We start from the raw sequence: 12,249 nt of genomic DNA, 5'->3' as shown, positions 1-12,249 counted from the left end.
ATTGTCCATGGACTGAACATTAGCAAGTAATAGACTCGGAAGCGTTGGATGGTGTGCACGGCTTGAGTCAGACTACAAGTCCATTCCGAATACCTCTTCTCTACCGGCGGTGTCTTGGAGCAGCCTCGGGGATAAGTTAAATTGCCTTGGGTTTACGAACAAAGGATCCAACTCGGGAAAGTCGTATTTCTGATCGGAATGCTGAGGAGTTACTGCCGCTCTGATATCCAAAAGTTATTTCCGGCTGTATGTAATAATTCAAAAAATGTTCTGGGCTAATAATGTAAGAAATAACTACTAAATATATTCTCCAAAGTTGCTTAGGACCTAAACAGAGCTGCAATTTCTATCGGCACCATCAGTCTACTGAAAACAAACAAAACCAAACAATTATTAACTGAAATTGTATTTACCTGTGGGTCCTGTTTCATCTGGGTGACCAGTTTCTGTAGAAGAAAGAGATACATGTGGGTAGGATAACAAATGCATTCAGGGACATTCTGCATGACTACTTCAGCCTGTGGACAGTGAAACTTATAGGCAAAACATTAAACTGTATTGAACCCAGTGCACCTGTCCCATACCCAAATGTGACAGTAGCAATCATTCAGTCTGAGCAAGCATAAAATTGAATAGCATATACAACACTTTGTATGTTCATCATTATAGTATATGATTATTATCATTTGAATATTTGATTACCGTAAATTCCGGACTATAAGCCGCAACTTTTTTGCCACGCTTTGAACTTCGCGGCTTAAACAATGACGCGGCTAATATATGGATTTTTCCCGCTTTCAAATTTGTGGGTCCTGACAGCGTGGAGCGTTGTCAAAAAATCCACTATCATTAACGGGTTTCGAAAGGCTGGACTGCTACGTGTTGAAGAGAGCTCAGCGGGGGATTTGCCTCCGGATGAAAGGTGACGAGAGCGACAATGAAAACGATCCAATATCGGATGAAGCAATTCTGAGGCTATTCAACTCCGACACCGAAGGAGATGGTTTCAGTGCACAGGAGGAGGAGTAGTGACCAATGACTTCCTTGGTAGGCTACTGTTTACTGCTAATTTTTTATTTTTTGTTACAAGCCGTGTTTCTTTAAAGCATATTTATGTTGTTACAAGCCGTGTTTCGTTAAAGCCTGTGTAAAGTTAATTTGTTTCAATGTACAGGTAGGCACCTGCGGCTTATAGACATGTGCGGCTTATTTATGATCAAAATAATATATTTTTTTTCATTCAGTGGGTGCGGCTTATATTCAGGTGCGCTTAATAGTCCGGAAATTACAGTAGGTTATGACTTTATAAAATACTGAAATATGACTTGCATGTAAATTACATACTCGTACATTTTACATACAGTATTTACATTGAACTTTATAAAGACATACTATAGGCCTACAGTATGCCGAGTTAAAAATTGCCTACTCATCCTGAAGATAACTAAAACAAATTGATAAATGAACTAGAGTTGATAAGAGCTGTAATCGACAACAAAGTATAAAAATAACCCTAACACGCTAAAGAACCACATACCTTCATTAACTGGGTGCTAAACGTCTGGTTCCTATTGCTATGAGGTGACGTGGGACATTACTAGGCAGAGGACTTACTAAACTGGCCTTTCAAAGCGCTGTGGCCAGGTCAACTCTATGTGGCTGACCACTCCTCTGGGAGAGTCCTGTTCAATGTGCTGGGAGTGTGGTTATGGGACATTAGGGACTGAGCTCAATTGAAGATACTGGCCTGACCCCACTGGTGCTCAACAGCAAGGAGGCTGAAGACCTGGCCTGCGTAGTGAATAGGGTGTCATTTGGGATGCAGACATTATCTAGCACACTCATGCTTACTGACTAACAAACATGTCATGAAAATGGATGCTTGAAGTTGACACAAATAGTGCATTCTGAAAGTATTCAGACTTAACCATTTCCACATTTTGTTACGTTACAGACTTAAGAAATGAATTAAATTGTTTATTTTTTACCCCTCCATCTTCACACAATACCCCATAATTTTTTTGCACAGGCTGTAAACACTCCAATAGTCTCTCATTCACAATTTGACAAGGACTTGATATTGCCTCGAATTTCACAGCGGCATCCCCTTTATGGCCGCAATGCACCCTAAAGAAATCCATGCCTTTTGCGGCCCGGACTACTTCGTTGTGCCCTTCTCCCCATGTGTGCTCAATCTGAAGCGTCTCTCACTCACATTGCTCTCAGTCACGTGATCGGGTCTTTCTCACAGGCTACATTAACCTGTTATGGCTAGGGGGCAGTATTTTCACGGCCGGATAAAAAACGTACCCGATTTAATCTGATTATTACTCCTGCCCAGAAACTAGAATATGCATATAATTATTAGCTTTGGATAGAAAACACTCCAAAGTTTCTAAAACTGTTTGAATGGTGTCTGTGAGTATAACAGAACTCATTTGGCAGGCCAAAACCTGAGAAGATTCCACACAGGAAGTGCCCTCTCTGACCATTTCTTGGCCTTCTACACTCCCTTTATTAAAAACTGAGGATCTCTGCTGTAACGTGACACTTCCTACGGCTCCCATAGGCTCTCAGAAGGCAGCAAACCGCTGAATGATGCCTTTGCAGGCCCTGGCTGAAAAACAGTAGCGCATTTGGTAAGTGGTCGATCAGAGAACAATGAGACTGGAGGCGCGTGCACGAGGCGACACCATGTTTTTATTTTTTCGTCTTTGAATGAAAACAACGACTCCCGGTTGGAATATTATCGCTTTTTTACGAGAAAATTCGCATAAAAATTGATTTTAAACAGCGTTTGACATGCTTCGAAGTACGGTAATGGAATATTTTGACATTTTTTGTCACGAAATGCGTCGGGCGTGTAACCCTTCGTCACCCTTCGGATAGTGTCTTGAAAGCACAACAAAACGCCACTGTTTGGATATAACTATGGATTATTTGGAACCAAACCAACATTTGTTATTGAAGTAGAAGTCCCGGGAGTGCATTCTGACGAAGAACAGCAAAGGTAATCCAATTTTTCTTATAGTAAATCGGAGTTTGGTGAGGGTCAAACTTGGTGGGTGTCAAAATAGCTAGCCTGTGATGGCGAGTTATCTACTCAGAATATTGCAAAATGTGCTTTCACCGAAAAGCTATTTTAAAATCGGACAATTCTGAGTTTAGGTGACCCCGAAGTTGGTGGATGTCAAAATAGCTAGCCGTGATGGCCGAGCTATGTACTCAGAATATTGTAAAATGTGCATAGCGATTGCATAAAGGAGTTCTGTATCTATAATTCTTAAAATAATTGTTATGCTTTTTGTGAACGTTTATCGTGAGTAATTTAGTAAATTCACCGGCAGTGTTCAGTCACATGCTAGTCACATGCTAATGTAAAAAGCTGTTTTTTGATAGAAATATGAACTTGATTGAACAAAACATGCATGTATTGTATAACATAATGTCCTAGGGTTGTCATCTGATGAAGATCATCAAAGGTTAGTGCTACATTTAGCTGTGGTTTGGGTTTATGTGACATTATATGCTAGCTTGAAAAATGGGTGTCTGATTATTTCTGGCTGGGTACTCTGCTGACATAATCTATTGTTTTACTTTCGTTGTAAAGCCTTTTTGAAATCGGACAGTGTGTTTAGATTAACGAGAGTCTTATCTTTAAAATGGTGTAAAATAGTCATATGTTTGAAAAATTGAAGGTTTTGCATTTCTAAGGTATTTGAATAAGGCGCCACGGGATTACACTGGCTGTTGAGTAGGTGGGACGATTTGCAAGCGTCCCACCTAGCCCATAGAGGTTAACAAACCTCCAAACGAGCTTCAATGCCATACAACCCTCCTTCCGTGGCCTCCAACTGCTCTTAAATGCTAGAAAAACGACATGCATGCTCTTCAACCGATCGCTACCAGCACCTGCCCGCCCGCCTAGCATCACTACTCTGGATGGTTCTGACTTGAATATGAGGACAACTATAAATACCTAGGTGTCTGGCTAGACTGTAAACTCTCCTTCCAGACTCATATTAAGCATCTCCAATCCAAAATTAAATCTAGAATCGGCTTCCTATTTCGCAATAAAGCATCCTTCACTCATGCTGCCAAACATACCCTCGTAAAAACGGACTATCCTGCCGATCCTTAACTTCGGCGATGTCATTTACAAAATAGTCTCCAACACTCTACTCAGTAAATTGAGTGCAGTCTATCACAGTGCAATCCGTTTTGTCACCAAAGCCCCATATACTACCCACCATTGCGACCTGTATGCTCTCGTTGGCTGGTCCTCGCTACATATGCGTCGCCAAACCCACTGGCTGAAGGTCATCTATTAGTCTTTGCTAGGTAAAGCTCCACCTTATCTCAGCTCACTGGTCACCATAGCAACACCCACCCGTAGCACACGCTCCAGCAGGTATATTTCACTGGTCATCCCCAAAGCCAGCACCTCCTTTGGCCGTCTTTCCTTCCAGTTCTCTGCTACTAATGACCGAAACGAATTGCAAAAAAAAAAAGAAAATCATTGAAGTTGGAGACTTATATCTCCCTCACATCTATCACTCCAGTGTTAATTGCTAAATTGTAATTACTTCGCCACTACGGCCTATTTATTGCCTTACCTCATTTGCACACACTGTATAAAGATTTTCTATTGTGTTATTGACTGTACGTTTGTTTATCCCATGTGAGACTCTGTTGTTTTTGTCGCACTGCTTTGCTTTATCTTGGCCAGGTTGCAGTTGTAAATGAGAACTTGTTCTCAACTAGCCTACCTGGTTAAATAAAGGTGAAATAAAAAATAAATTAAATAAATAAATAAAAACAGGGATGAGGTGAGTGCCTTGGCGGAGTGGTGCCAGGAAAATAACCTCACCCTCAACGTCAACAAAACAAAGGAGCTGATCGTGGACTACAGGACACAGCAGAGAGAGCATGCCCCCATCCACATCGACCGGCTGCAGTGAAGAGGGTAAGAAGCTTCAAGTTCCTCTGCGTGCACGTCACTGAAGACCTGAAATTCACACTAACAGCATGGTGAAGAGGGCGCAACAGCGCCTCTAACCTAAGGAGGCTGAAGAAATTTGGCTTGGCGCATAAGACTCTCACAAACTTATAAAGATGCACCATAATGTAGCTGTTCTTGTCTATTGATGTTCTGTATTGTGTCATGTTTCATGTGGACCCCAGGAAGAGTAGCTGCTGCTTTTGCAACAGCTAATGGGGATCCTAATAAAATACCAAAATAATTGAGCATCCTGTCAGGCTGCATCACCGCCTGGTACAGCAATTGCATGGTCCGCAACTGCAGGGTTCTTTAGAGGGTGGTGCCGTCAGCCCAACGCACCATCGGGGGCACACTGCCTGCCTTCCAGGACATCTACAGCACCCGGTGTCACAGTAAGGTCAAGAAGCTCATCAAGGACTGTTCACCCCACTATCATCTAGAAGGCGAGGACATTACATAAATTGCTTCTATCCCTAGGCCATCAGACTATTAAACAGCCAAAACTAGACGGCCTCCGCCCAGTACCCAACTCTGTCCGTTAGTCACTGTCACTAGCCAGCTACTCAGGGACAGTTGCCCTACATACATAGTCATTGAACACTGGTCACTTTAATAATGTTTACATATCTACTGCTGTACAACATTTTTAGCATTGAAAAAATGTTTCATCATTCTGTGCTTGTTGGACATTTACTGCATTGATTGATAGGAAAATACGCATTTCTCTGCACCTGCCATACCATCTGCTAAACTGTGTAAGCGGCCAATACATTTTCACTTTATTTGATAGGACTCTTAATAATAGCAGTGATTCAACTTGACAGTTAGCCCAGTTAATTAGAGTACTTTGTCATCATTTGCAGGCCTAACAAAGTGCCTGAACACTGAGCTGATGAACAAGAGAAAACCTTGTTTTTTTCCCCTCCTACCTGATGGACTTGTATTTCCACTTTCAAGGCCTCCTGTAATGTTTGTAATTCCATCATTGAGCCAGTCAGTGTGCCAGTCAGTCCGGGGGAACGTTCAGCCTGTGTACAGAGACAGAAGGAGAATGCTAAAAACATCAAAAAACAGCACCTTTAACCTGTTTGGGCTAGGGGGCAGTATTGAGAATTTTGGAAAAAATATGTGCCCATTTTTAACTGCCTCCTACACCAACTCAGAAGCTAGAATATGCATATTATTGTTCAGGTTTGGATAGAAAACACCCTAAAGTTTCTAAAACTGTTTGAATGGTGTCTGTGAGTATAACAGAACTCCTATGGCAGGCAAAAACCTGACAAGGTTTCATGCAGGAAGTGGCCTGTCTGACAAGGAGTCGTGCGTCTTGCATCTGTTTATTGAAGAGTAAGGATCTTAGCTGTAACGTGACAATTCCCAGGGCTCCAATAGGCTCTCAGAACCCGGGAAAAACCTGAACGATGACGAGGCAGCCTCTGGCTGAAACAGATTATCGCCTTATCCAAGTGGCCGATCAGAGGACCATTGAATGAGGCGCGTGCACGATTCGCCCCCGTGGAGAAATTTCATTCGGCTGTTTAGCTTATTGCAGATTCCCAGTCGGAATATTATCGCTTTTCTACGAGATAAATGGCATAAAAATTGGTTTTAAACAGCGGTTGACATGCTTCGAAGTACGGTAATGGAATATTTAGACATTTTTTGTCACGCCATGCGCACGACCGTTATTTACCATTCGTATAGTGTCTAGAACGCACGAACAAAACAGAGGATATTTGGATATAACGATGGATTATTTGGGACCAAACCTACATTTGTTATTGAAGTAAAAGTCCTGGGAGTGCATTCTGACGAAGAACAGGAAAGGTAAGAACATTTTTCTTATAGGAAATAGGATTTTGGTGAAGGCTAATCTCGCCGGGTGTCTAAATAGCTAGCCGTGATGGCTGGGCTATGTACTTAGAATATTGCAAAATGTGCTTCATCCGAAAAGCTATTTTAAAATCGGACATATCGAGTGCATAGAGGAGCAATGTATCTATAATTCTTAAAATAATTGTTATGCTTTTTGTGAACGTTTATCGTGAGTAATTTAGCAAACTGTTAGTAAATTCCCCGGGAGTTTGCGGGGGTATGCTTTTTCTGAACGTCACAAGCTAATGTAAAAAGCTGTTTTTTGATATAAATATGAACTTGATTGAACAGACATGCATGTATTGTATAACATAATGTCCTAGGTGTGTCATCTGATGAAGATCATAAAAGGTTAGTGCTGCATTTAGCTGTGGTTTGGGTTTTTGTGACATTATATGCTAGCTTGAAAAATGGGTGTCTGATTATTTCTGGCTGGGCACTCTCCTGACATAATCTAATGTTTTGCTTTCGTTGTAAAGCCTTTTTGAAATCGGACAGTGTGGTTAGATTAAGGAGAGTCTTGTCTTTAAATAGCTGTAAAATAGTCACATGTTTGAGAAATTGAAGTAATAGTATTTCAAACGATTCAAAAATCGCGCCACTGAATTCAGGTGGCTGTTACGTAGGTGGGACGAATTCGTCCCGCCTTGCCCATAGAGGTTAATTCTCACAGTTGAATCAGCGGTTTCAAGCTTGCAGTCATCGCAACCAGAGAAGATTCAACATTTCCAAAGCTCTGTCACACAATCCATGAGGGAAAACATTTTAATGGCAATATGCAGAGTTCAAACAATTACACTGTCCCCATCTGACTCGGAACAAAATACTCTGGAGGTGATAATCATGGCTTGGGTTTAATAGTCTAGTCTGCATGTTAAAGAATCATGTCCATTGAATACAGTACATTACATAAGTCCTGAAGGGAATACAGTGCAATCGGAAAGTATTCAGACCACTTCCCTTTTTCCACTTTATTACATTACAGCCTTATAAAATGTATTAAATTAATTATTTTCCTCAATCTACACACAATACCCCATAATGGCAAAGCAAAAACTGGTTTTACATTTTTTGTAAATGTATTAAAAAAAAAAAAAAAAAAAACGGACCTTATTTACATAACTATTCAGACCCTTTGCCATGAGACTCAAAATTGAGATCAGGTGCATCCTGTTTCCAATGATCATCGTTGAGATGCATCTACAACTTCATTGGCATCCACCTGGGGTAAATTCAATTGATTGGACATGATTTGGAAAGACAGACACCTGTCTATATAAGGCCCCACAGTTGACAGTGCATGTCAGATCAAAAACCAAGCTATGAGGTCGAAGGAATTGTCCATAGAGCTCTGAGACAGGATTGTGTCGAGGCACAGATCTGGGTAAGGGTACCAAAACATTTCTGCAGTATTGAAGGTTCCCAAAAACACAGTGGCTGCCATTCTTAAATGGAAGAAGTTTTGAACCATCAAGACTCGTCGTAGAGCGGGCCACCTGGCCAAACTGAGCTATCTAGGGGAGAAGGGCCTTGGTCAGGGAGGTGACCAAGAACCCGATGGTCACTTTGACAGAGCTCCAGAGTTCCTCTGTGGAGATGGGACAACCTTCCAGAATAACAACCATCTCTGCAGCACTCCACCAAATCAGGCATTTATGGTAGAGCGGCCAGACTGAAGCCACTCCTCAGTAAAAGGTACGACATCCCGCTTGGAGTTTGCCAAAAGGCACCTAAAGGACTCTGACCATGAGAAACAAGAAAAGGTTTTATAAAACCAAGATTGATCTCTTTGGCATGAATGCCAAGCATCATGTCTAGAGGAAACCTGGCACCCTACCTACAGTGAAGCATGGTGGCAGCATCATGCTGTGGGGATGTTTTTCAGCAGCAGGGACTGGTAGACTAGTCAAGATTGAGGCAAAGATGAAAGGAGCAAAGTACAGTGTCATGACTCTCCTGGTCAAGGATCAAAGGCCTCAGATCAGCTTGGTAAATAGCTTACGACCAGACCCTCTTAACCACAGAAGAGGTTTTGACACCTTAAAAGGACTCGCTAAGAATTAACATATCAGACCAGCAGACAGACAGCGTGAGCTGAATGTTACGAATGGTTGAAACTAAGACTCAACACGAGGTGAGAAGATAACCTCACCTATCAGACCAGAAAAGTGTGGAGCGTTGGCCACACGTTGAAATGGTTAGAAACACTGGAACTCTCAACACGAGTGAAGATAAAGACTAAACCAGAACATTTGACAGTCTGCAGCTGTGCATGTAAAGGGTTCTAGAACTGAACTGTCTACCCGAGAAAGGAAGGAGACGAGCCCATCTCAGACAATCATTGGTGCATCTGAAGAAATATCCACTACAAGCCGGAACAACTAAGGACATTATGACCTCTGGTGGACAACAAGAGCCTTACATCCATCGAGCAACTTCCCATAGAAGGATCGATTTGTTTCAGAGAGACGAAGGACAAAGACATCTACACGTAAATACATTACATTCCTTACCCCAAACAGGCGGTGGTTTGTGAGCAAAGTATTATTATTTTGAGGGTAGTTTCCAAATGTATGATACATTTGACTCTCCATCTCTTATCTACCCCTCCCTCTCCATATGTGTAACAAGCCGTCATAACTTTTCAGCACTAGGGACTTATATATCATGTAAGTGTGTGTGTGTATTCTGTGTTATTATTTATTTAGTTAATAAATAATTAAATCAAATTGGTGTAGTACTGAATGATCAGAAAAGGCTGGGGTTCTTCTGGATTCAAGTGGTCTGCGACGTTCAAAATGAGACCGATATGAGGTAATGATTAATAGGTGACTGTTGTTGATGAAAGAGATATCTATAGAGTTTAATTCGGGAGATGGTAACTCATAAAAATCTGATTTTTTTTTACTTTCCTTTGGTGCCCCAAATGTGTTACATGATTAATTTAAATCGAGTAACAATTAAACATAGTTGATTCGATAACAGTCATCACGTTAATGATAGCCACGACAACAGAGATCCTTGATGAAAACTTGCTCAGAGTGCTAAGGACCTCAGACTGGGGCGAAGGTTCACCTTCCAACAGGACAACAACCCTAAGCACACAGCCAAGACAACGCAGGAGTGGCTTCGAGACAAGTCTCTGAATATCCTTGAGGTGCCCAGCCAGAGCCCAGACTTGAACACGATCGAATATGTCTGGAGAGACCTGAAAATAGCTGTGCAGCGACGCCCCCATCCAACCTGACAGAGCTTGAGAGGATCTGCAGAGAAGAAAGGGAGAAACTCCCCAAATACAGGTGTGTCAAACTTGTAGCGTCATACCCAAGAAGACTTGAGGCTGTAATCACTGCCAAAGGTGCTTCAACAAAGTACTGAGTAAAGGGTCTGAATACTTACGTAAATGTGATACTTTTTTTTTATACATTTGCAAAAATATCTAAAAACCTGTTTTTGCTTCGTCATTATGGAGTATAGTGTTTGTAGATTGATGAGGGGGGAAAAAATGGTAATCCATTTTAGAATAAGGCTGTAACATAACAAAATGTGGGTCTGAATACTTTCCGAATGCATTGTACATCCTGGCAAAAAAAGCAAAGTTAGGAGTCAAACGACCTGAAAAAAAAAAAAACAGCTATTCACTTTTTGTTGGAGTCTTTTAGGATATTTATCAACATAGCCTTGGACGTACAAACGGCTGAATGTTGTAACCTTGTGAATAGTAAAAATAGTGAAGAAATGTGATAATTAACTCCCACTCTTACCTTCACACTGTCTCCAGGTTGAATACCATCCAATTGAAGCATTAAAAGAGCCGCTGTACGCAAAACAGAAAACACAGTAACTGACCTTTACTCCAACAGCAAAGAAACAATTCACCTTTCAGTAACAAAACTAAAAATAAGTTATTTCTATTAGGGATCACACAGACAAAAATGTTTCGAAACATAAAAAAAAAATAAGCCTTAACCTCTTGACGGTCGCCTAGGATAGGGGGCGCTACAGCGATTTTTGAAAAAAATGTGCCCATTTTAAACGGCCTCCTACTCAAACTCAGAAGCTAGGATATGCATATAATTAATACTTGTGGATAGAAAACACCCTAAAGTTTCTAAAACTGTTTGAATGGTGTCTGTGAGTATAACAGAACTCATATGGCAGTCAAAACCCCGAGACCGATCGTAACAGGATGTGGAATTCTGAATTGGACTCAACTTCAGCACCTTGCCTATAAATCACACCGTGAGCAATGGTTCATTGAGCACTTCCTATTGCTTCCACTAGATGTCCCCAGTCTTTACAAAGTGGTTTGAGTCTCCTACTGTGAAAACTGCCTGAATGAGACGCTGTGGAAAGTGGTCACATGAGGAGGGCCATCACCATTATGACGCCGGTGCCCCTGGCTACCCTCCCCTTTCGAAACGTTTTGAAACAATGCAATCGTCCCCCTTGAATCTTATTGGAGCTCTGGTTGAAAAAGGCCCTAAAGATTTATGTTATACAACGTTTGACATGTTTGAACGAACCTAAATTTAAAAAAAAAAATGCATTTTGTTGAGAGAGAAGTCCCGCAGCCGACGGAAGTTTTGGAGCAGCCTTCAGAACGCGCTAACAAGAACAAGCTATTGGGACGTAAAGGATTAACTTTTTCGAACGAAAATACATTTGTTGTGGACCTGGGATTCCTGGAAATGCTTTCTGATAAAGATAATCAAAGGTAAGGGATTATTGACAATAGTATACAAGAGTAGATTTGATATGCGATTGTTCCAAGATGGCGCTGACCTGTAACGGTAGCCTATTTCTCTGAGTATCGCATCCCCTTTTATCGCAAAGTGTGATTACCCAGTAAAGTTATTTTTAAATCTGACATTACAGGTGCTTTCAAGAGATATTCATCTATAAATCTTAGAATAACAATATTACATTTTAAAAATGTTTTCGAATAGTAATTTAGTAAATTGTAGCGCTGTTTCACCGGATGCATTTGAGGGAAAATAGTTAGTCAACGTCACTCGCCGATGTAAAATGCTGTTTTTATATATAAATATGACCTTTATCGAACAAAAGAATGCATGTATTGTGTAACATGATGTCCTAGGTGTGTCATCTGATGAAGATTGTCAAAGGTTAGTGCTGCATTTAGCTGTTTTTTGGTTATTTTTGATGCATGTGGTTGGTCGGAAAATGGCTATGTGGCTACTTTACGATATACTCCTCTAACAATCTAATGTTTTGCTTTTGCTGTAAAGCCCTTTTGAAATCGGACAACGTGGTTCGATTCAGGAGAGGTGTATCTATAAAACGATATAACATAGTCCTATATTTGAAAAAATATATATATTACATTTTGTTAGGCGATAGGATTTTTC

At 41.0% G+C, this 12,249-nt stretch overlaps 1 protein-coding gene across 1 annotated transcript in view; it reads right to left on the bottom strand.

Moving 5' to 3' along the window:
• Positions 1-12,249, bottom strand: part of pf21a (PHD finger protein 21A) — a 57,193-nt gene that overhangs the window by 28,303 nt on the left and 16,641 nt on the right. The window contains 3 exon segments of the mRNA NM_001140956.2: positions 414-446; positions 5,932-6,030; positions 10,642-10,694. Coding sequence (NP_001134428.1) covers positions 414-446; positions 5,932-6,030; positions 10,642-10,683 — 174 coding nt within the window. The 5' untranslated portion in view covers positions 10,684-10,694.

The sequence above is a fragment of the Salmo salar genome, chromosome 16 (assembly GCF_965601325.2).
Source record: "Salmo salar chromosome 16, fSalSal1, whole genome shotgun sequence".
NCBI classification, from domain to species: domain Eukaryota; kingdom Metazoa; phylum Chordata; class Actinopteri; order Salmoniformes; family Salmonidae; genus Salmo; species Salmo salar.
Note: the sequence above shows the minus strand (reverse complement) of the source record. Positions and strands in the feature narration are given on the sequence as shown.